The sequence below is a fragment of the Canis lupus genome, chromosome X (assembly GCF_011100685.1).
Source record: "Canis lupus familiaris isolate Mischka breed German Shepherd chromosome X, alternate assembly UU_Cfam_GSD_1.0, whole genome shotgun sequence".
In the NCBI taxonomy this organism is placed as follows: Eukaryota; Metazoa; Chordata; class Mammalia; order Carnivora; family Canidae; genus Canis; species Canis lupus.
In genome coordinates this window covers 102,699,434-102,725,955 of record NC_049260.1, presented here as the reverse complement: position 1 = coordinate 102,725,955, position 26,522 = coordinate 102,699,434, and the positions used below count along the sequence as shown (strand labels likewise).

The window sequence follows — 26,522 nt, the reverse complement described above, 5'->3', positions numbered from 1 at the left end:
AAATGACTAGAGAGCTAAGTCCACGGTGCAGTACTACACAATGCAAAGAGATTTTATTTGGCTGTGGGTCTATGAAATAGGCTTTGCAGGTAAGCCCCACTTTGTACAATTGCTGAATTCTGCCAGAGTTCACTTATTTAAAAGCACACTAATTGGCACCTACTTTGAGCTAATCACTGTGGAATATAAAAAAAAAAATAAAATGTATATCTCTTGCCCTCAAGGAGCTAACAATATGGCTGCTACATGCACATTTATTTTAGTAAATTTAATTACTTTTAAATTTTCAAAGAAATTCTAGTCAGTTCCTTTTTACTCGTGAGGAATTTCTGTGTGATGAAAAATATCTTCCCATCTCCAGATTTATCTTTTTAAAGTTTGCATTTATGTAATTGTTATTTTCTTATATTATCAGCATGTTAAGATTATATTACCTCAAATTATCATAATTTATCTTCCACTCACTCTCCATCTAAAATGTTTAATAACATTTGGTGAGAAGAAACTCACCAAAAGATTTTTTTCTTAATACAACAACAGAGTGGTATCTCATTCTCAATAGCTTGGCACCTGCTGTACACCTACCTTCTTCAAGGAAGAAGAATGTCTATGCAGAACTCTCTTACATATATTCATATATTTCCTCATTCATTTGTTTAAAATAGTTTATTGAATACCTACTCTGTGTTGGACACAGTGTCTGGGCACTAGGAATAACAAGGAGGAATAAGGAATACAGAGTCTAAGAGGATAGGCAGACATAGAAAGAGGTAATAAAAATATAATGTAATAGGGATCCCTGGGTGGCTCAGCGGTTTAGCGCCTGCCTTTGGCTCAGGGCATGATCCTGGAGTCCCGGGATCAAGTCCCACATCAGGCTCCCAGCATGGAGCCTGTTTCTCCCTCCTCCTGTGTCTCTGCCTCTCTCTCTCTCTCTCTCTCTGTCTATCATAAATGAATAAATAATAAAATAAATCTTTAAAAAATTTAAAAAATATAATGTAATAAAGGCTATCATAGTAATGTGTTCAATGAGGTAAGGGAACACAGAAAATAAAGGGCTCTTTGGAAAGGAGTTTAGTGTGATAAATAAGATGGTGAGCATTGGTACCAGAGCTGCCTGGGTTCATTTTCCTGTTCTACCACTTATTAGCTGTGTAATATTGAGCTGATTACTTAAACTGCCTATGCCTCTGTTTCATTATCTGTAAAATGTATTATTATAATTCCTGTAATATAATTCCTGTATTATAATTCCTGTATATGCTGTGTCTCTCAGTATGCCTTGAAGCCTTCAAGGGCTAAGACTACATCATTATCATCATCTTAACTATTATCATGTTATTATTACCACTTACCAAGTACTCACTATGAGCCAGAAGCCATACTAAATTCTTTACCCACATTATCTAATTTAATCTTCAACAGTCTGATGAGGCCAATACTATTACTTTCCTAAATTTGTAGCTTGCCATTTTTATCATCAAACCCAGTTCTATATTAAGAGAGCTTTTCACAATATGTAACTATTTTATGTTTATCTGTATTTTAATAACCCTTTCCTGCAGTAGAGAGCATCATAAGAGCAAGGTTGAGGCCTGTTTGACTCACTATAATGTCTTCAATTCTAGAATGCTGCCTGACACATAGAAAATGTTCAGTGACTGTACGGTAAATATAAAAGGAAGCCTGGAAGGCAGGCCAGCAAGAAGAAAAGTAAAGAGAGTAACAGAATGAGCTAAACTCTAGTCCAGAACCATCTGACTCCCAAACCCATGCTCTTGATCACTAGGCAGCATTGCTTCCCACTCTTAACAGACTTTCAATAGATGTTTGTTGACAAAATCTTCTCCTCAACTTTGCACAATACTATGTAATAAAATTAGAGACAGCATAAAAGCCAATGGATAAAATCCTGGGCATAAGAAAGAGAATTATGGGAGAGTAAATTGCCAGAGAAGTAAAGTTTTTGTCTTAATAAAAGAGTATAGTTGATGAGATGATACCAACATACTGAACTTGTTTCAAAGGAAATAAAGGAAACATATGAAATAATTAACTCTACTACAAGATAGATGTATCACAGAATGTGTGTGTGTGTTGTTTTCAAGATCAAATAACTTTGACAATAATTGACTAGTTAATCAAGTGAAGTATAATATAAAAATAAACAGACGGCAGTGGCTTGATAATTATGGAGTGATACCCAGTTAAAATGAATAATTACTTCCAAATCTTTTGTTCTTTTGGTGCTAATGAACTATTGCTCCAAAGTGCCATAAATTCAATCAATTTACCTAGAAGGCATTCATTCACAGTTACTCTACAACCCGTGATCTCTTGAGGAATCGCCACATAAGGCAGAACGGAAAACCAGCATTGCAGGACATAATCTTCAGACTTGGGTGAGGTATTCTGAAGGCCATTTGACAGCACCTGTGCTTGCCTTCTGAATATTCTTGGCCACTGCCTGTGAATATAGGACTTACGGGAAAATGAGCAATCTATTCCGTTACTGAAATGGAGCTACTTTTATAAAACACTTAAAGAAATTGCTAGATGTCCATTTTTAGTCTAGAAAATGAATCAGGCCTGACTTAACTTTCCACCATTAAGTGATGATTCCGAACAGATGTTCAGCACAGCATATTTTCTTAGTACAGACCTTAAATCCAGATTGCTGCCAGACAGAGATGATCATCTAGGATTTCTCTTTAAAAGTAAAAATTTACAAGCTTGCTTATATATATGACAGTGCCTTATATGGAAGAATGATTATAGCTCATGCTATCAAACTGAATTATTTGTTGGGTTCATCTATTTCTGCTTATAACTCTAAGTAAATTGCTACATGTCAATTCAGTTGTCCTGGAGAGAGAATTAGTTTAACAACTATGCTATCTATCCCTTTTAAGACAATTTATCATTATGAGAAGGTATATAAATAATCATTGAGTGTCACTGCATGAATTGCTAATTGTGCCCAAAGTCAATGTAAGTTGATTTTCTTTATTCATTCCTCCAAATATTTCTTGAATACCTACTTCGTACCAGAAACTAAACTAACAAATAGAGAAACAAAGATGCCTAAAACCACGTCTCTGACATAAAGGAGCATGCAGGCTAGCAGAAGAGAGACATATAGTCAATAACTATAATTCAAGGCAGTCAATGATAGTGTCCAGTTGTTTTAAACCCTAATCCTCCATTCACTACCTGGAGGAAAATCCTATCCTCCTTAAAGACTCATTTCAAATTATTCTTCCCCAATGAAGGCTTCCCTAGTATTCTTATTCTCTGTGCCCCAAACACATACACCTAAAGCTATTCCAGGAGATTTAATTACTCATTTTCTGTTCTCATAGAATTTTACTCATAGTTTTATTGCAGTACTTATAACAGTAATTTATATGTGGTTGTTTTTATGTCATGCCTCTCATTGTATTGTGAGTTCTTCCAGAGCAGTAAATGAGTTTTGTTCATCTCCATATACCTAGTCACTAACACATGACCTGGCATATAGTAAGATTCAATAAAAGTTTGGTTTAGGGAAAAGGAGAGAATAAGCAAACATATAAAAATCAAATTCTAGGGATGCCTGGGTGGCTCAGCGGTTAAGCGTCTGCCTTAGGCTCAGGACATGATCCTGGAGTCCCAGGATGGAGTCCCACATCGGGCTCCCTGCAAGGAGCCTGCTTCTCCCTCTCTCTGTGTCTCTGCCTCTCTCTCTGTGTCTCTCATGAATAAAAAAATAAAATCCTTTTAAAAAATCAAATTCTAGGGCAGCCCCGGTGGCCCAGTGGTTTAGCGCTGCCTTTGGCCCAGGGTATGATCCTGGACACCCAGGATTGAGTCCCACATCAGGCTCCCTGCATGGAACCTACTTCTCCCTCTGCCTGTGTCTCTGCCTCTCTCTCTCTCTCTCATAAATAAATAAAATCTTTCTAAAGAATCAAATTCTATTTCTTTTGCCTTCGTGGATGTATCTTGCAAGAAGTTACTACTTTATGAGTTCAAAAAGGGTGTTGCCTGTGTTCTCCTCTAGGATTTTGATGGAATCTTCTCTCACATTTAGATCTTTCATCCATTTTGAGTTTATCTTTGTGTATGGTGAAATAGAGTGGTCTACTTTCATTCTTCTGCATGTAGATGTCCAATTTTCCCAGCACCATTTATTGAAGACTGTCTTTCTTCCAATGGATAGTCTTTCCTCCTTTATCGAATATTAGTTGACCATAAGGTTCAGGGTCCACTTCTGGGTTCTCTATTCTGTTCCATTGATCTATGTGTCTGTTTTTGTGCCAGTACCACACTGTCTTGATGACCACAGCTTTGTAGTACAACCTGAAATCTGGCATTGTGATGCCCCTAGATATGGTTTTCTTTTTGAAAATTCCCCTGGCTATTCGGGATCTTTTCTGATTCCACACAAATCTTAAAATAATTTGTTCTAACTCTCTGAAGAAAGTCCATGGTATTTTGATAGGGATTGCATTAAACGTGTAAATTGCCCTGGGTAACATGGACATTTTCACAATATGAATTCTGCCAATCCATGAGCATGGACTATTTTTCCATCTCTTTGTGTCTTCCTCAATTTCTTTCAGAAGTGTTCTATAGTTTTTAGGGTATAGATCCTTTACCTCTTTGGTTAGGTTTATTCCTAGGTATCTTATGCTTTTGGGTGCAATTGTAAATGGGATTGACTCCTTAATTTCTCTTTCTTCAGTCTCATTGTTAGTGTATAGAAATGCTACTGATTTCTGGGCATTGATTTTGTATCCTGCCACGCTACCAAATTGCTGTATGAGTTCTAGTAATCTTGGGGTGGAGGCTTTTGGGTTTTCTATGTAGAGTATCATGTCATCGGCGAAGAGGGAGAGTTTGACTTCTTCTTTGCCAATTTGAATGCCTTTAATATCTTTTTGTTGTCTGATTGCTGAGGCTAGGACTTCCAGTACCATGTTGAACAGCAGTGGTGAGAGTGGACATCCCTGTCTTGTTCCTGATCTTAGGGGAAAGGCTCCCAGTGCTTCCCCATTGAGAATGATATTTGCTATGGGCTTTTCGTAGATGGCTTTTAAGATGTTGAGGACTGTTCCCTCTATCCCTACACTCTGAAGAGTTTTGATCAGGAATGGATGCTGTATTTTGTCAAATGCTTTCTCTGCATCTAATGAGAGGATCATACGGTTCTTGGTTTTTCTCTTGCTGATATGATGAATCACATTGATTGTTTGGGACTTCATCAAGATAAGAAGCTTTTGCACAGCAAAGGATACAGTCAACAAAACTAAAAGACAACCTACAGAATGGGAGAAGATATTTGCAAATGACGTATCAGATAAAGGGCTAGTTTCCAAGATCTATAAAGAACATATTAAACTCAACACCAAAGAAACAAACAATCCAATCATGAAATGGGCAAAAGACATGAAGAGAAATCTCACAGAGGAAGACATCGACATGGCCAACATGCACATGAGAAAATGCTCTGCATCACTTGCCATCAGGGAAATACAAATCAAAACCACAATGAGATACCCCCTCACACCAGTGAGATTGGGTAAAATTAACAAGGCAGGAAACCACAAATGTTGGAGAGGATGCGGAGAAAAGGGAACCCTCTTACACTGTTGGTGGGAATGTGAACTGGTGCAGGCACTCTGGAAAACTGTGTGGAGGTTCCTCAAAGAGTTAAAAATAGACCTGCCGTACGACCCAGCAATCGCACTGTTGGGGATTTACCCCAAAGATTCAGATGCAATGAAACGCCGAGACACCTGCACCCCGATGTTTATAGCAGCAATGTCCACAATAGCCAAACTGTGGAAGGTGCCTGGGTGTCCATGGAAAGATGAATGGATAAAGAAGATGTGGTTTATGTATACAATGGACTATTACTCAGCCATTAGAAATGACAAATACCCACCATTTGCTTCAACGTGGATGGAACTGGAGGGTATTATGCTGAGTGAAGTGAGTCACTTGGAGAAAGACAAACATTGTATGTTCTCATTCATTTGAGGAATATAAATAATTGTGAAAAGGAATATAAGGGAAGGGAGAAGAAATGTGTGGGAAATATCAGAAAGGTAGACAGAACATAAAGACTCCTAACTTTGGGAAACGAACTAGGGCTGGTGGAACGGGAGGAGGGCGGGGGGTGGGGGTGAATGGGTAACGGGCACTGAGTGGGGCACTTGACGGGATGAGCACTGGCTGTTATTCTGTATTTTGGTAAATTGAACACCAATAAAAAATAAATGTATTCTTAAAAAATAAAAAATAAAATTCTAGATAAAATGTTACAATAACACCATAGTGGGAAGTAATTCCAGGGAGGTGGCTTTACAGACAAGGTAACATTTGAGATGACCCTTGAGAAATAAGTAGGATTTGACAGTGGAGATGAGGGTTGGGGGAGTGGAGGGGAATGAAAAGTCAGAACTCTGATACACTGGCCAGATGGATTTCACAGATATCTACCGAACTTTACATCCAAACTCAACTGAATACACATTCTTCTCAAATGCACATGGAACTTTCTCCAGAATAGACCACATACTGGGTCACAAATCGGGTCTGAACCGATACCAAAAGATTGGGATCGTCCCCTGCATATTCTCAGACCATAATGCCTTGAAATTAGAACTAAATCACAACAAGAAGTTTGGAAGTACCTCAAACACGTGGAGGTTAAGGACCATCCTGCTAAAAGATGAAAGGGTCAACCAGGAAATTAAGGAAGAATTAAAAAGATTCATGGAAACTAATGAGAATGAAGATACAACCGTTCAAAATCTTTGGGATGCAGCAAAAGCAGTCCTAAGGGGGAAATACATCGCAATACAAGCATCCATTCAAAAACTGGAAAGAACTCAAATACAAAAGCTAACCTTACACATAAAGGAGCTAGAGAAAAAACAGCAAATAGATCCTACACCCAGGAGAAGAAGAGAGTTAATAAAGATTCGAGCAGAACTCAATGAAATCAAGACCAGAAGAACTGTGGAACAGATCAACAGAACCAGGAGTTAGTTCTTTGAAAAAATTAATAAGATAGATAAACCATTAGCCAGCCTTATTAAAAAGAAGAGAGAGAAGACTCAAATTAATAAAATCATGAATGAGAAAGGAGAGATCACTACCAACACCAAGGAAATACAAACGATTTTAAAAACATATTATGAACCGCTATACACCAATAAATTAGCAATCTAGATGAAATGGACGCATTCCTGGAAAGCCACAAACTACCAAAACTGGAACAGGAAGAAATAGAAAACCTGAACAGGCCAATAACCAGGGAGGAAATTGAAGCAGTCATCAAAAACCTCCCAAGACACAAAAGTCCAGGGCCAGATGGCTTCCCAGGAGAATTTTATCAAACGTTTAAAGAAGAAACCATACCTATTCTCCTAAAGCTGTTTGGAAAGAGAGAAAGAGATGTAGTACTTCCAAATTCATTCTATGAGGCCAGCATTACCCTAATTCCAAAACCAGACAAAGGCCCCACCAAAAAGGAGATGTACAGACCTATATCCCTGATGAACATGGATGCAAAGATTCTCAACAAGATCCTAGCCAATAGGATCCAACAGTACATTAAGAAAATTATTCACCATGACCAAGTAGGATTTATCCCTGGGACACAAGGCTGGTTCAACACCCATAAAACAATCAATGTGATTCATCATATCAGCAAGAGAAAAACCAAGAACCATATGATCCTCTCATTAGATGCAGAGAAAGCATTTGACAAAATACAGCATCCATTCCTGATCAAAACTCTTCAGAGTGTAGGGATAGAGGGAACAGTCCTCAACATCTTAAAAGCCATCTACGAAAAGCCCATAGCAAATATCATTCTCAATGGGGAAGCACTGGGAGCCTTTCCCCTAAGATCAGGAACAAGACAGGGATGTCCACTCTCACCACTGCTATTCAACATAGTACTGGAAGTCCTAGCCTCAGCAATCAGACAACAAAAAGGCATTAAAGGCATTCAAATTGGCAAAGAAGAAGTCAAACTCTCCCTCTTCGCCGATGACATGATACTCTACATAGAAAACCCAAAAGCCTCCACCCCAAGATTGCTAGAACTCATACAGCAATTTGGTAGCGTGGCAGGATACAAAATCAATGCCCAGAAGTCAGTGGCATTTCTATACACTAACAATGAGACTGAAGAAAGAGAAATTAAGGAGTCAATCCCATTTACAATTGCACCCAAAAGCATAAGATACCTAGGAATAAACCTAACCAAAGAGGTAAAGGATCTATACCCTAAAAACTATAGAACACTTCTGAAAGAAATTGAGGAAGACACAAAGAGATGGAAAAATAGTCCATGCTCATGGATTGGCAGAATTCATATTGTGAAAATGTCCATGTTACCCAGGGCAATTTACACGTTTAATGCAATCCCTATCAAAATACCATGGACTTTCTTCAGAGAGTTAGAACAAATTATTTTAAGATTTGTGTGGAATCAGAAAAGACCCTGAATAGCCAGGGGAATTTTCAAAAAGAAAACCATATCTAGGGGCATCACAATGCCAGATTTCAGGTTGTACTACAAAGGTGTGGTCATCAAGACAGTGTGGTACTGGCACAAAAACAGACACATAGATCAATGGAACAGAATAGAGAACCCAGAAGTGGACCCTGAACTTTATGGTCAACTAATATTCGATAAAGGAGGAAAGACTATCCACTGGAAGAAAGACAGTCTCTTCAATAAATGGTGCTGGGAAAATTGGACATCCACATGCAGAAGAATGAAAGTAGACCACTCTCTTTCACCATACACAGAGATAAACTCAAAATGGATGAAAGATCTAAATGTGAGAGAAGATTCCATCAAAATCCTAGAGGAGAACACAGGCAACACCCTTTTTGAACTCAGCCACAGTAACTTCTTGCAAGATACATCCAGGAAGGCAAAAGAAACAAAAGCAAAAATGAACTATTGGGACTCCGTCAAGATAAGAAGCTTTTGCACAGGAAAGGATACAGTCAACAAAACTCAAAGACAACCTACAGAATGGGAGAAGATATTTGCAAATGACGTATCAGATATAGGGCTAGTTTCCAAGATCTATAAAGAACTTCTTAAACTCAATACCAAAGAAACAAACAATCCAATCATGAAATGGGCATGAAGAGACATGAAGAGAAGACATGAAGAGAAATCTCACAGAGGAAGACATTGACATGGCCAACATGCACATGAGAAAATGCTCTGCATCACTTGCCATCAGGGAAATACAAATCAAAACCACAATGAGATACCCCCTCACACCAGTGAGATTGGGTAAAATTAACAAGGCAGGAAACCACAAATGTTGGAGAGGATGCGGAGAAAAGGGAACCCTCTTACACTATTGGTGGGAATGTGAGCTGTTGCAGCCACTCTGGAAAGCTGTGTGGAGGTTCCTCAAAGAGTTAAAAATAGATCTGCCCTACGACCCAGCAACTGCACTGCTGGGGATTTACCCCAAAGATACAGATGCAGTGAAACGCCAGAACACCTGCACCCCAATGTTTATAGCATCAATGTCCACAATAGCCAAACTGTGGAAGGAGCCTCGGTGTCCATCAAAAGATGAATGGATAAAGAAGATGTGGTTTATGTATACAATGGAATATTACTCAGCCATTAGAAATGACAAATACCCACCATTTGCTTCAACGTGGATGGAACTGGAGGGTATTATGCTGAGTGAAGTAAGTCAGTCGGAGAAGGACAAACATTATATGTTCTCATTCATTTGGGGAATATAAATAATAGTCTAAGGGAATATAAGGGAAGGGAGAAGAAATGTGTGGGAAATATCAGAAAGGGAGTAGAACATAAAGACCCCTAACTTTGGGAAACAAACTAGGGGTGGTGGTAGGGGAGGAGGGCGGGTGGTCGGGTGAATGGGTGTCGGGCACTGGGGGTTATTCTGTATGTTGGTAAATTGAACACCAATAAAAAACAAATTTAAAAAAAAAGAAAAGGCAGAACTCCTTAAGAATTTAAGAACTGAATTTATCATAGCAAAATAATGCTGTTAATTACACATGGTCCTTATGTAAACCATCTGGTTCATGTAAACAAGCCTAGCAGGAACTCTGCTTGCTAACATTTTAACAAGCACTTTGAATGAATGTATATTTTGAAAATAGTAATACTGTGCTGTCCTTTAAAATACTGATAATTTGGGGATCCCTGGGTGGCTCAGCGGTTTAGCACCTGCCTTCGGCCCAGGGTGTGATCCTGGGGTCCTGGGGTTGAGTCCCATGTCGGGCTCCCTGCATGGGGTGTGCTTCTCCCTCTGCCTGTGTCTCTGCCTCTCTCTCTCTCTCTCTCTCACTCTCTGTGTGTCTCTCATGAATAAATAAATAAAATCTTTAAAATCTTTAAAAAAAACCTGATAATTTGGATAATGTTCTCCCCTCCCCCCATATTAGTCTAGAGTTTGGCTAGGTTGATTGATCTCAGAATTCTTTATTGAGAATAATTCCTGATTCTCTCATGTTTCCCAGGACTGCAGAGCCAATGAGTAGCCAAACTGTTGAAACAAATTATTTTTGGCATGGGAGCCCAGTCCTTCTAAAACCTAAATATTTCTTCTTGGAGTCATTCTGCAGCCACTGGAGAAAATCAGGGTGCAGATTCAGTAATCTCAACTGGTACCTTCCAGCTATAACATTCTGTAAAATTTGTCTCACCTGGGCTAGAGATTGGGTGTTCAAATGAACCAAACAATCAATATGTAAACTCTTGACCCAAAGGATATTTGATACCCCATGTTTGTTTCCTTAATAACGTTTACAAGGAGGCTATTTCTAGCCATAATATGCCTTCATGGGAGAGCTCTGAAAACTGGGTGATAGGGCTAGAGTTTCTGCCCATGGAGAAATCACCAGTTCTGAAATGTGACTTCTGACTATAGTAACAAATGCTTAAGGCCATCATTCACTCTGTGGGGAGGGGGAGGAGGTTTTTGGAGAAGAGACACAGGCAGCACAGAATAATGATAAAAACTAATATTTCAGAAATAATCTTTTTGGACATTTGCATTTGCTTGTTCTGACCATTTAATGACCAAAATAACACTTTTATAAATATGCAGGCCAAGGATCATCCCTGATGTTCCCACATTAGAAGAATGTTATAGATGTTAGCAAATAGCAAGCTACTGTTTAGAGTTGTCTTCAGGAGTGTAATTGGCAGGGGTGTATATAAGAAGGAGAAAAGCCATGGAAAGATTTTTCTATGGAAATAAGTAATCAGAGAGAAATTTCCCAAAATAAGTCTTTCTGTGCTCCAATGACTTATGACTATATATCTCCCAATGATGCAGTATATACATGCACATACATATATAACCCACTTCAATGTCTGCTTATGTTATCACTGCTCCTGTAATGTCTTTTTCCCTCTTATTTATCTAGTAACTACCCATCACTCAAGATGTGTCCTGTAGAAACATGGCCCATTCATTGAAAGCCTATATTCTCCATGAAGTCTTTCCCACCTACTCAAGCCATAGTAGCTTTTCATTCCTCAAACCTCAGTAACATTTCTGATCAATTCCATTCAATTCTTTGATTGTTCCTTAGTTGTTTCATTGGAAATCGTAAAGCATACTAGCTAAAAGTATATAACCTCGGTGAACTCAGATAATATATATATGACCTTTAAAAGCCTCTCATCTATTAGTGGCATCTGGGTGGCCCAGTGGGTCAAGCATCCAATTCTTGGTTTGGGTTCAGGTAGTGATACTCATGGGTTGTGGGATCCAGCCTTAAGTCAGGCTTCCCACTCAGTGGAGAGTCTGCTTGAAGATTCTCTCCCTCTGCTCCTCCCCCAATCTATCTCTCTAAAATAAACAAATCTTTAAAAATAAATAAAAGCCTCTCATCTCTTTTTTTTTCTAATTTTTTTAAATTTATTTATGATAGTCACAGAAAGAGAGAGAGAGAGAGAGAGAGAGGCAGAGACACAGGCAGAGGGAGAAGCAGGCTCCATGCACCGGGAGCCCGATGTGGGATTCGATCCCGGGTCTCCAGGATCGCGCCCTGGGCCAAAGGCAGGCGCCAAACCGCTGCGCCACCCAGGGATCCCTCATCTCTTAAATAGAGATATAAATAGTCCCTTTCGTAAGGTTATTTTGAAAGTTAAATGAGAATAATGCATGCCAAGTGCTTTACATAGCATATGGTGAGTGTTCAATACTTAGTGGTAGTATTGGATGGAGGTAGTGAGAGTAGAGATACCAGTAATAATCATTATGACCATCATTGGTCTCTTAAATTAAATTGTATATATAACCTTTAAAGCCAGGGACTTGCATATCCTATCTGCTTATTCTCTGTTGTCCCCCTAATTCCCAAAATACTCAATTGGCTAATTTGATATCAGTTGATTGTATGTCCATCTCTATTCAATATTACTGCCTCAGAGATATGAAATTATATCAAAAATACAACTTTTCATTTTTATTGCTACTGTGGAAACCCTTGAGTGATTTTTTCTTGGTTTGCACGCATGAGTAATTTGGATGGAAACTGCTGAAGTAATCATACACAACTAGACTATGAAAAAAATGGGAAAACCTCTTAATCATCCCAAGCTCCTATGGTATATATAGTTGGAGGAGGGTACTCAAAAAACTATAAAACTCCGATGAATGAAATCAAAGAAATAAATAAATGGAGAGATAGTTCATGTCCATGGATAGGAAGATTCACTATTACCAAAATGTCAATTCTTCTCAACTTAATTTAATACAATCCCCATCCAAATCCAAGCAAGTTATTCTGTGGATATCAACAAACAGATTCTAAAGTTTATATGGAGAGGCAAAAGACCCAGAATACCCAACACAATATTAAAGAAGAATGAAGCTGGAAGGCTGATGCTACCCAACTTCAATATTTACTAAAAAACTACACTGATCAAGCCAGTATGGTATTGGTGAAATAACAGACAAATAGATTAATGGAATAGAATAGAGAACCCAGAAATAGACCCCACAAATAGAATCAACTGATCTTTGGCAAAGGAATAAATGCAATATGGTGGAGCAAAGATAATCTCTTCAACAAATGTGCCAGAACAACTGGAAATGTATGTGCAAAAACAAAATCTAGACTCAGATTTTATACCCATCACAAAAATTAACTCAAAATGGATCATAGACCAAAATGTGAAATGCAAAACTATAAAACTCCTAGAAGATAACAATAAGAGAAAACCTAAAGAACCTTGTATATGGCAATGACTTTTTAAATACAACAGTAAAGACCTGATCCATGAAGGAAATTATTGATAACCTGGAGTTTTTTTAATTAAAATTAAAATAAAATAAAAAACAAAATTTTTTGCAAAGGACATATAAAGAGAATGAGAATACAAGCCACAGACTGGGAGAATATATTTGCAAAAGACACATCTGATAAACGACTATTATCTAAAATATACAAGGAACTCTTAAAGCACAATAAGAGAACAAACAGCTCAATTTAAAAACAGGTCAAAAACTTTAATAGCCACCTCACTAAGATATACAGATGGCAAATAAATGTATGGAAAGATGCTCCATGTTATATATCATTGGGAAAATGTAAATTAAAACAACAAATACCACTAGACATTTATTAGAATGGCCAGAATCCAGAACAGTGTCAACGCTAAATACTGGTGATGACATGGAACAACAGGAACTCTCATTTATTGCTGGGGGGAATGCAAAATGGGACAGCCACTTATTTTTTTTTAATTTTTTTATTGGAGTTCAATTTGCCAACATTTAGCATAAAACCCAGTGCTTATCCCACCAAGTGCCCCCCTCAGTGCCCGTCACCCAGTCACCCCAACCCCCCGCCCACCTCCCTTTCCACTACCCGTTGTTCATTTCCCAGAGTTAGGTGTCTCTCATGTTTTGTCACCCTCACTTATATTTTCACTCATTTTCTCTCCTTTCCCTTTATTCCCTTTCACTAATTTTTATATTCCCCAAATGAATGAGACCGTATAATGTTTGTCCTTTTCCGATTGACTTATTTCACTCAGCATAATACCCTCCAGTTCCATCCATGTCGAAGCAAGTCGTCGGTATTTGTTTTTATAATGGCTAAGTAATATTCCATTGTATACATATACCACATCTTCTTTATCCATTCATCTTTTGATGAACACCGAGGCTCCTTCCACAGTTTGGCTATTATGGACATTGGGACAGCCACTTTAGAAGACAGGTTGGCAATTTCTTACAAAACTAAACATGCTCTTACTATACAATCCTCTGATTATGCTGCTTGTTATTTACCCAGAGGAGTTGAAACTTGTGTTCACACAAAAATGTGCACATGGATGTTTATAGTAGTTTTATTCATAATTGTCAGAACTTTAAAACAACTACAATGCCTTTGGTAGGTGAATGGATAAATAAAGTGTGGTATGTCCATATGATGGAATGTTATTCAGGACTAAAAGGAAATGAGCTATCAAGCCAAGAGAAGATACAGAGGAACATTAAATGACTACTACTAAATGAGAGAAGCCAATCTGAAAAGGCTGCATGTTGTATGATTCCATCTATATGATGTCATAGAAGTGAAATTGTGGAGATGGAATATGATCAGTAATTGCCAGGGGTTAGGGAGGAGGGAAAGATGAATAAACAAGCACAGAGGATTTTTAGGACAGTGAAAATATTGCGTATGATACCACAATGATGTATACATGTTATTATATATTTGTCCAGACCCTTATAATGTATAAGACCAAGAGTTAACCCTAATGTAAACTCTGGCTTTTGAGTGATTATGATGCATCAGTGTAGATCCATCAGTTGTAACAAATGTGCCGCTCTGGTAGGGGATGTTGATAATGGGGTGGGGGGCTGTGCATGTGTGGGGGCTGGGGGTACATGTGAAATATCTGTACCTTCTCCTTAATTTTGCTGTGAACCTAAAACTGCTCTAAAAAAATAAAGTCTTTATTTAAAAAAAGAAACAAGAGTGAAGGAAGGAACAGAGGGAGCAAGAGAGAGAAAGAAACACATTAAAATGCCAGCTGGTGAACTGCTTTCAAATTCTATGACTTCCTGCCAATTCAAGCTCTATTGTTTTAACCCTTGTGAAGACTGGAATCAAGGCCCTATCTAACATTTGTCCATCAGTCCATTTCTGTAAAGGGTTTGCCAGTTTATGTTAAGTAAATAACATACTGAAACCTTTATATAACAAATTATTTTGCTTATCATTTCTCTTTAGCTGATAATAGTAGAACTCTGAATGTGGATTCCACTGCAATGACGCTACCTATGTCTGATCCAACTGCATGGGCCACAGCAATGAATAATCTTGGAATGACACCACTGGGAATCGCTGGACAACCAATTTTACCTGGTATGCTATTTTCAATCATGTCACAAGTGTTTCTTTTTATTGGCCACGTGGCAATAAATGTAACAGTATGACACAACTTATTTTGAAGTTGACATTTACCAGATTCTGCCTAGAGTGTGCATTTTTGTAATATGAGCTTTATAGGCTGAGTGGCCAGTAGTTACTAGTATACTCCCTATCACACTATGGGTAAGCTAGGGATATAGCTGATGCAGGATATGGTGATTGAATATTTAAATAGCTCACTAAAATAAAAGACAACAGAATTTAGCAATGAATTACAAGGTTCATCTAATTTTATAGATTCAAAGAATACAAACATGGAGAGGAAATGAGAATAGACTCAAAAATCATAGATTCCTCAAGTGGGGGAAAAGGAGATGGTGGGGACCATCCCAAAGTTGTTCACATTGAATAACTGTTCATATTTTTTTCAACAAAGTAACCAGTAAGAGAATGGGCATGATGTACTAACTCCATCTCCACTAACAATAAAATCAGAAGAAAAATGCCACAGCATCTGATGTGTTTGGTTTTAAACACAAAAAAAGTCTTCTGTACTGTCAGAACTATTAACTGTTAAAATGGATTTGTGAAGACATTAGGGAATTGCCATCTTAAGAAGCCTTGGGTGCTTTTAAAATAGCCTAAACATTAATCTCCCCAGGTTCATGTAATTGTGGTCCTACTTCAAAGAATGATAGGACTAGGCCAATGAAGTACCTTGCTACTCAAAGTATAATCTGGATAACCTGGGAACTGTTAAGAAGCCCAGAATATTAGATACCAGCCCAGAACTACTGAATCAGAAGCTGCATTTTAACACGATCCCCAGGTTATTCACAAACACAATAAAGTTGAGAAACAGATCTAGAGTGATGCCACTTTATTGTGCCATTTGTTTATATAGTAAGTGACCCCTACTCCCCCTAAAACAATTTCACAATTCCAGTTCAGATTTTAAATCTGAGGTATAATTGGGGGGCATTGTAGGGTAGGCAATGATACTTAATCTTAATAATAAATTAAGAAATATGATTACATAGAAAGCTGGAAATAAGCATAAAAGCAGCCAAATATAAAGAAAAAATATGGAATGAGAAATGGGTGGAGAGCAAAGGAGCTTGGGTTCTGTATATGGCAGAGGCAAAGAACTGTCCCACCAAACTATAATCCATGCCCTGGACTATAGTTGACTAGATTGTATCATACTCCATTAGACCAACCATGATTAAAGTGAGCAACCAGGGATCCTTTGACAGCCAAATGATTGGACCATAGTTCTCCTTAGGTTTTAAATGACTAGTGGGAGCCAATCTGGAATCAGCAGATGCTATGACAGGACCCAGTATTGCATAATGGTTAAGCGCTCAGACTTTGGAGTCAATATCCTTGACTTCCAAGGCTGTTTTTTCACTACTTTATCTTGAGTAGTTAAAAATCCTCTAGGAGACTCAATTTCTGCATTCATAAAAATCAGACTAATAATACTTAACCCTTAGGGGTTTTGTGGCAATTAAATTGTGCTTAGCACAATGCCTGGTACATAGTGCTCAAACATGTTGGCTATCAAAATACTTTAAAATCATTATTAATATATTTCTTACAGATATTTTTAAAGAGTATAATGGGTCTTTTAAAATCAGTTCTTCCGCATTATTTCACTGTAATAGAATTTAAGCTAAAACACTATATATTATTTTATAGCTCCATATGGAGTGGTCCTGAGTCACAATCTCTTGTAGTCTAGAGAGACTAGACAATCTGATTTGCCTTCCATATTACAAGTTTATGGAAATCCAAACTGTATGGGTATATGTCTGGGGAAAAATGTTGAGGCAAGATCTGCTCTATGCCAAGGGGACTCTATGTTAGTTATATCAGATTTGCAAATTACCACATGTAAACCCAAACCTAGGCTCACACAGTAATCTTTGATGCTTAGCCACCCATCTATAATGTGGAGGAAGAAAGGCTTAGCATTGACAGTAAAAAAATCATCCAAGCCATCATTATAGACCCAAAGCTTATGCTGGGGTCAATAACAGACCTAAAAAACTGAGTAGGTTTTCTTAACAGTAACTTGGAGGGCTATTCCTACAGAAAGAGTATCTTGTTTAGTATTTAACAACATAGGCCTTAAAGACAGACTGCTTGGGTATGGCTCTTTGCTCTGCCACTTGCTAGCTATGTGGCCTCGCACTAGATGCTTGACTTGTCTGTACCTCACTTCCCTCATCTGTAAAGCGGGGATAACAATAGTATCTACTTCATAGGATTGCTATAAAGATTAAATAATATGCTTAACCTAATGTTTTGCATATAATAAGTACTCAATAAAGGTTAACCATCATCATTATTATTACTATTAGTAGTACTATATGCTCTTTAAGATAAAGGAAATACTAACATACTTCCTTCAAATGGCTGCTAAGCTGCCACCATCAGCTCTAATGAGTGTTCCTTACATCCACTTCCAACCAGACATTTGAAATGTCAAGAGTGATTTTAATTTCTACTTCTAACCCTCTACCTACACCTTATTTTCTTAAGCACTATGAAGAAATAGATTCTCAGGGCCTCCAACAACTTTGTGATTCAGTGATCTTTTAGCTATGCTCTAGGGAAAGTTATTTGACTTTTTGGAAATCAGATATTAGAAATGCAGATTTTTTAAAAGATTTATTTATTTATTTGAGAGAGAGCACATGAGTGAGTGTGTGTGTGCGTGAGGTGGGGGGCAGAAAGAGAGGGAAAGAAGCAGACTCTCTGCCGGGCTCAGAGCCCCATGCCAGGCTCAGTCTCAGGATCCTGAGATCATGACCTGAGCCAAAATCAAGAGTCAAATGCTGAACCAACTGAGCCACCCAGGCACCCCAGAAATACTGATATTAATTTTTTTAGTGCCTTTCTTTTCTTAAAAGTACATGGGACAATAGTATTGGGCTGAGACATACTTTGTGAAGCTATCTGTAAAAGCACTTGAGTTTTGGGTGAATTGATTTTTCTCTCTGTATTATTTTAGGAAGACAATTTAACCATTGAGATTAGAACATGGGTTCTGGATCCAAACTGCCTAGTTCAAATAAATCCATGTCCTACCATTAAGAGGCTGTGTAAACATTGGCAAGTTACTTAACCTCTCTAGGCTTTAGTTTCTTCACCTGTAAAACAAAGATAATAATGGCACCTGTGTCGTAGGGTTGTTGTGAAGATTAATGAGTTAGTACATTAAAGTCCTAGAATGATGCCTGGTTATCACAGTGAGTGATCTCTTGGTGAATTTAGCTATTATTATTATTGTCTCAAGTTCGCATCTGATATATGGCTCACAAAAAAAAATTGAATTATGGCTCATCTGTATTCTTAGCAACTGTGAAGGGTAACAAATTCAGAAATGAAATCTTCCCCAGGAGAGGTGCTGGACAATGACACTGATGACTGCTCCTTATAAATCTGAAAGGGTGTCCACAGAAATGGAAAGTTAGCACCAAACTCCAATGCTGCCTACCCTTCTTACCCAGGCTTTGTGAAAGGGTGCCTGTTATCTTTATTATGTAATGTTTTAACTGAATGGGCTAACACATCCCTCATTCCTTTCTCCACTCCTCAAGGTTCCTTAAAATTGAAATGGCAGCCAATGATCCACATGGAACTGTTCCCTGAGGTCACCCACTGATGGTTCAGGAATTCAACTACTTTTCTGCCCATTAAGTTTCCTTCTGACACAACAGATCTTTTTTTGTGCTATCTCATCTAGCCAGTGACAATAGAAAAGGCTTTTGGCATTGATGAAAAACAAATGATACATAAGCTTCCTTGACTTGCCCTAGAGAGCTCAAATCCATAATCATGGAAGCTGAGTCTCTTGGACACATGTCATTAGGGCAGTGTCTGACTTATTATGTTCATTACGTGGGAAGCAGAGACAGGCCATCTCTGGGGTTTGGTTTGGAGCTCCCTTTCATCTAACATGGTGTTTTGTACAGCTGCTATTCAATCAAGTTAATCCACAATGATGGCAGATTAGGAGCTTCCCCTCTACCCAGCAGCTGTCTTTCCTGCAAGAGTATTTGCTTTTCCAAGCTAGTCAAACAAGACTGATGTTAGTTTTCACATGAAGAAAGGGACCAAAAACAGTCAGACCTCCAGTTTAAGGAGCATCATTCTTCCCATCATCCCAGAAGAATCCAATAATGGACTGATTAAGGAGTATTCATTGAATACTGTGCGCTCCTTCATTTTCCCTCATTAAAATATCCTTAGCATCCAAATGTGGAGCCTGGGAAGTCCCAAAGGAGAAGAGTTCTCGTTATGGTGTCTCCACTTTATTGATTATATCACCTCCATAATAGATGTTGGAAAGTATGGACTTATGGACTTTATTCCCGGAGCAAGACACTGCTCATCTATGGGCATTGTCATTTTTAAGAAGGCAGTTCTCAAGGCACCTTGGTGGCTCAATCAGTTAAGTGTCTGCCTTTGGCTCAGACCATGATTTTGGAGTCCTGGGATCGAGCCCCACTTTGGGCTCTGTGCTCAGCAGGGATTCTGCTTATCACTTTCCTTCTGCCCCTTCCCCCCCCAACTTGCACACTTGCGTGCTCTCTGTCTCTCTCTGAGGTAAATAATTAAAATCTTAAAAAGAAGAAGAAGGCAATTCTCACTGGCCCAGAAGGCCAACTCTGATGGAAACAGAAAGAATGAAGATGTGTGACACATGACAGGTCACTGCTCTACAAGCTCCTCAAGGAAAGCCAGATTTGTGGTTCTATTATTTTTAATATCTTCCATGAAAAGAACATGCCTTCAGTGACAGATGAAGTTGAAATCCTGAGAAAGGAGAGCAGTGTTCATCAGCATGGAGAACACTTCACTGAAAGCCAATGATATGTCAAACACTATACCAAATAGAATTAGTGCCTCCATAAAACAAGCTTGTTTTTACGGGGGCCAGCGCCTGGTCAATTTATTTCAGCAAACATTCACGGACGAACAGCCCAGGCTGGAAACGGCTTAAGCCAAGCATGGCCCTTGCCGTCTAGGCTGCCCTGGGGCGGCGACAGAGGGCCACATACCCAAGGAAAGCTAATTCAGACCGAGTCTCGGCAAATGTCATCATCAAGGGCCAAAGAGCCATGCAAAACTAGGAGGAAGTGGTTCATCATGCCCAGGGAGGCCAGGAACCAACTTGGAGAGGAGATAGGATTCAAATCAGGCTGGAGGAAGTCATGGAAGGTGGAGAGGCACCTGTGATGATGCCTGCTATATGCAAAGTACTATGAGAAGCCCTGGGAATAAAGCAATGAACAAAAAAAGACAAGATTCCTGCCCTAATACTTGCTTCAGTACTTTAGAACCCCCATATTTTCTCCCTAATTCATCTCATATATGAGATGCCTCTTGAATGATAATAGCTCATAGGCTTCCTATCCATTTTGTTCATTTGTGCTTTTATTCACCCACCCATTCTTTAAAAATGTATTGATCTAGGATCTGGGGGATCCAAAACAGGCATAGCTCAGTCCTTGCCTTTAAACTCAAAGTCCAGTAGCAGAGACAGCAAAGTTAATATCATAACACTACAATGTAGCAAATGTCTTAGAAACATGCAGAAAAGTACTGTTTTTGCCAGAGTGGGATGAGGGGGAGTGCTAGGTAGGTGGTTGTGGTCTGGAAAGGTTCACAGAAGTGGTAATATTTGAGCTCAGTGTCCAGAGATATGTAAGAATATGGCAGATGGGGAAAAAAGGCTAAGAATGGTCCAGGAAGAGGAAACGATGCATCAATGATTAGAAAGCATGCAAGAGTATATGGTATGGGCACAGTGGTTAAATATTGAGTGAAATTACATCACCCCATTCCATAGGCAGCTTATAAGTAAGCTTACAGTAAAAGAGAAAAGTCAGAAGTAAGATAAACCAGCATCTAGGAAAATATAAGTGAAGATCAAAAGTGAAGACCAAGTGAGGAGGTAAATTAGAATTCAGATGTATGGGTCATTGGATCCTACCCAATTTCTAAAGTTGAGCTATACCTGTGACCAGGTAGCTAAAACAGAAAGGGAAACCTGATCGGTTACATAATGTGCATTTTCCATGAAGAGAAAATATACCAAACCTCAGAGAAGTCAAACTTTTCATGGCCCTTCACAATTTTGTGTGTGTGTTTGACATTTTTGTTCTGAAAAAATTTTCTCATAGGGAGCTTCAAATATAGGAATAGACACTTACTGAGGTAGTTGAGTGATTTCTGATGCCCAAGCATGGGTGTGTAGCCCAGGACTAGTCAATATTACTTTCCTTAGTTTGTGCAAAATATAAAAACTAAAAATATGGTGATTTTTACATAAAGCTAAATTTGCTCAGTTGAAAAGACTGTTTTTTATTCTGAGATTATAGACTTTCTACATTTTGGTTTTAAAATGTTCTGTCTTTTATGAACTATGCTGGCTAGTTTCTGTTATTTTTCCCCACATCCTTTCTTGGCAAGTTAGAAGGGGGAATAATTAAATGTATGTATGTATGTAATTCTATTTTATTCCTCTCAAATCTAGAAATATGGGAACCATAGATGTAGCATGAAATGTCCTCACTAATGCCCCTCCAAAGGTGTTCATAGCATCCTATGATGAGAGCCACAATCATGACCCTGAATCTGTCAAATGTTCTAACAAGGCAAGAACACAGTATAAATAAATAGAAAGGAATAGGTGGAAGATGGGCTAGAAAGGTAAATATTTGCAAAAATTTATACTAAAGAAATTAAGTTTTGTTAGAAATTTGAAATCAAAGATGAGATTTACTGAGGTGTCTTTGTGAACCAAAATTATGCCATATAACCCACCCAAGCCTAGTTTGCTACCTTATTTGCCGTTGTACATGAACGAGGCCCTGCTTCAACTTTCCAGTTGGCCTGAAGCAAGAGTTTAAATGATCTTCTGGAGAAGTAGGCAGATATTAGTAGAATTTGAGAGTCATCATGCAAAAATTTGGAAACTTGTGCTCTAAGAGGGCTAGTGATAACTGTAGCATCATCTCACAGTACAGCCCGGCTGTCCCTAGAAATATTTGTTCTCTCTTCAGGTTGACTGCTTGAAAGGTCTTCTTGAGGATGTGCATAAAGAAGAGGCAGTCACTGTAGTGGGTTAAAATTTTAACCACTGTAGTGGGTTAAAATTTCTCAATACCAAGGTATAATTATTAGTTTTCCAATGAATTTTGTGGGAACTCTAAATAAATAGCAAGAATGTCCCAGAAATGTATACCTCAATTAGAATCATAATTCTCTGTGAAATGCCTTAATTGTATTTAGATCCCATTTGGAGCACTTATTTTAGACTAATCTATGGTTGTATTACAGTGGTTTTACTGTGAGTGCAAACTACCTCCTGGTGCTCAAAGGATCTCTGGAACACTTAACAGCATGGACATACCTTTATGGGCTGGGGAGCACATGGATAGGGAGAAGTCATTAAGTGCAGGCAGAGCCTTTCTGAGGGTGTGAATGGACTTCCAGCCAGCCAGAATCAGATCCAGTTCTAAAAAGGCAAGACTAGGGATCCCTGGGTGGCGCAGCGGTTTGGCGCCTGCCTTTGGCCCAGGGTGCGACCCTGGAGACCCGGGATCGAATCCCACATCGGGCTCCCAGTGCATGGAGCCTGCTTCTCTCTCTGCCTCTCTCTCTCTCTCTCTCTCTTTCTGTGACTATCATAAATAAAAATTAAAAAAAATAAAAAGGCAAGACTAACTATAAATGTGTCATCTCTTATCTTTGCTCACCTCCAGCTCATACACTGCCACAATTTCAGCTTCTTCTGTGGGTCAAAGTTGAGACAATGGATTTAAAATAGAGGCATCTAGGGATGCCTGGGTGGCTCATCTGCCGAGCATCTGCCTTTGGTTCACGGTGTGATCCCATGTCGGGGGATTGAGTCCCACATCGGGCTCCCTGTGAGGAGCCTGCTTCTCCCCCTGCCTGTGTCTCTACCTCTCTCTGTATTTCTCATGAATAAATAAATAAATAAATCTTTAAAAAATAAAATAGAGGTGTCTAAATTACCTAATAGTGTGGCAATTCATATGTCGAACATCTCAAGAGGAAATTCTAGGTGTAGAGATAAGCAAACAGATGGTAGCCTTTTGGACAGAAATATTTGAAGGCCTGCTGCAGGTTAAGTAGTTAGAGACAGACCTTAATCTGACAAGGAGTATCTTGTTTTCCTGTGGATCCATGGACTTTGTGGGAAGCAATATAGACTAATGGTAAAGAGTATTGTTAGTAAAAGCCACCTACTGTATGGCCTTACAGTGTTAACTCTGTGAGCTTCAATTTCCTCATCTGTAAAATAGAGAATATATATTGCCCATTCCTTAGGACTGTGAAGATTAAATGAGATGGTATGTATAAAATTGAATCATTAGCTGGAAATTCATATAAACTCAATTAATGGATAGTATTTTGGACACCATCCCTTTTCCTCTGCCACAAAAGTGGAGTTTGCATTTTACAGGAAGAACAACACTGTGAACCATCCTGCCAGAAAATATCAAGGGCTGAACCATAAAATTGGCATGTGTGGTGTCTTTATCAGGCATCAAAAATGGGCAACCTCTAAGATTTCTAGTGTTTTCTTTTTTTCTGATTTCACAGTATTTTTTAAAATTTCTTTTATTAATTATTTTTATTGGAGTTCAATATGCCAACATATGGCATATCACCCAGTGCTCATCCTGTCAGGTGACCCCCTCAGTGCCTGTCACCCAGTCACTCCAACCCCCCCCCACCTCCCCTTCCTCCCCCTCATTCATTTCCCAGAGTTAGGTGTCTCTCATGTTCTGTCATCCTCTCTGATATTTCCCACTCATTTTATCTCCTTTCCCCTTTATTCCCTTTCACTATTTTTTTATATTCCCTGAATGAATGAGACCATATAATGTTTGTCCTTCTCCGATTGACTTACTTCACTCAGCATAATACCATCCAGTTCCATCCACGTTGAAGCAAATGGTGGCTATTTGTTGTTTCTAATGGCTGAGTAATATTCCATTGTGTATATATAGATTTCTAGTGTTTTGTAGATATCTGTAGTCTTAGTCCATCAAGTAGAATGTCACTTACCTGGCATTGTTTCAACTGGCACATCCACACAGCAACAGTACAGTGTCAACAGTTGCTCAAGACAGTGGCTCTGGGGCCTTGCAGGGTCCCAAAGCACCTTTTAAATAATCTGAGAAAAGTCATGGTCAATCTACTCTGGGTGCTTACTGTACTTTCTATTTGCATTCATTAAAAATAGCCAGCTCGGGATCCCTGGGTGGCGCAGCGGTTTAGCGCCTGCCTTTGGCCCAGGGCGCGATCCTGGAGACCTGGGATCGAATCCCACGTCGGGCTCCCAGTACATGGAGCCTGCTTCTCCCTCTGCCTGTGTCTCTGCCTCTCTCTCTCTCTGTGTGTGACTATCATAAATAAATAAAAATTTAAAAAAATAAAATTAAAAAAAAATAGCCAGCTCTATTAACTAATCACACCCCACTCCCTAGGCATGCTGCATATTCTGCATATCTATTGCTGCATGACAAACCATTTTATAGCTTAGTAGCTTAAAAAGCAATCATATTATTCTATTTTAAGAGTTTCTGGGTGAAGAATTTGGGCAGGACTCATATGGGCAATTCTTCTGTGCCATATGGTATCAACTGGGATGTCTCAGTATGGTAGGCTAGTCTGGAGGTTCCAAGACAACTTTATTCATATGCATGGCACCTAGGAAGGAGCAGATAAAAATACTGAGCTCAGCTGGCTCCCTCTCCTTCCGTTTACTGTAAGGCCCTCTCCACATCTCTCTCAGCCATGGTAGTCCAAAATGTTACACGGTGTCTTGAAGATCCCATAGCATGTGTTCCTAGAAACAAGAAGTGGAAATGGTATCTCTCCTAAGGCCTAAGCCTGAAAACAGACACAGCATCCCTTATGTCAAAGCATTCTGGAGCCCATCCAGATTCAAATGGGGATGGCAGACATAGGCCTCACCTCTTAATGAGAGGAGTGTCAAAGAATTTGTATCCACCTTTAATCTGTCACACTGGGAAAAAAATAACTGTATGGAAGTACTTTGTTGCTCATCTGCCATGTTTTTAATCATACCTGTTTCACTTTATACTATAATTAATTCTTTAAAACAATTGTCATATTACACTGAGTATAGTGGTTAAGAGCATTATAGTTAGACAAGCCTACATTTAGATCCTAGTTCTGCTTCTTCCTGGCTGTATAATCTTGGGCATGTAACAAAATACTCAGCCCAAATTTCTGTATAAAATGAAGGATAATAACAGTAGCTAGTTCACAGGATTACTGGAATGTGATCATATAAAATTCTTAGCACAGTGCCTAGCACATTGTAAGCACCCAGTAAACAATTTGAGTGCTGATAATTGGTGATACAGCATTGTAACTGCATGGATGTTTCCAAACTAAACTATGAAGCTGAGGGTTTATCTTACCCATTTCCTCAATCCTAACACCTGGCACAGGGCCTGGCATCAAACTATTAAATGGATGGACATATGAACGACTGAATGGCAGCATAGAAATGGTATGTGCCTCCAGTGTAACTCTCTGGCTCAAATGCATAAAGAAAATAGAGGATGATTTACTCCTAGGTAACTACTCTAGATTGAATGAGCACAAATTGCTAGGGAGCAGGAATGTTTAAGGCTACATTGAAGTAGTACTTGAAATCATGTAGTGGAGCTGCAACTCAGAGGAGCAAGCTGGCCCAACTAACACAGCATTCATAGCATCTCTAATAAGTTGGGATTTGGAGAAGTTCATGAATCAGAAGAGGGAATACAAACCAACCTCTTATGATACTTCCAGGCATGACAATGCCAAGAGTCAGAAGGCTGTAAGGAAAAAGTGCTAGAAGAGATATAAAAGCAAAACAGAATGGGGTTTTTGTTGTGGGAAGGACTTTGGAGGAATACCTTGGCCCTTTCCATAATCCTTTTATAAAATGATTTCAAATCTCCTTCAGAAGTTTGATTTCCTAACATAAATGTTAATACTACATACTTGTTGGTGTACTTCTCAAGCCAGGCTGGGGGCCT

The 26,522-nt window shown here is 38.8% G+C and overlaps 1 protein-coding gene across 11 annotated transcripts in view; it reads left to right on the top strand.

The window, feature by feature from the left end:
• The window catches only part of ENOX2 (ecto-NOX disulfide-thiol exchanger 2), a 284,213-nt gene that overhangs the window by 196,837 nt on the left and 60,854 nt on the right, over window positions 1-26,522 (top strand). For 6 of the 11 annotated variants that reach the window (XR_005386444.1, XM_038588296.1, XM_038588304.1 and 3 more), the window contains one exon: window positions 15,277-15,411. Coding sequence is in view for 10 of the 11 variants with exons in the window: in XM_038588296.1 (XP_038444224.1) it covers window positions 15,277-15,411 (135 nt within the window). In the remaining variant the exon portion in view is untranslated. Of the gene's footprint in view, window positions 90-15,276; window positions 15,412-26,522 lie in introns of all 11 variants that reach the window. The other 5 variants (XM_038588301.1, XM_038588300.1, XM_038588299.1 and 2 more) reach the window with 1 other exon arrangement.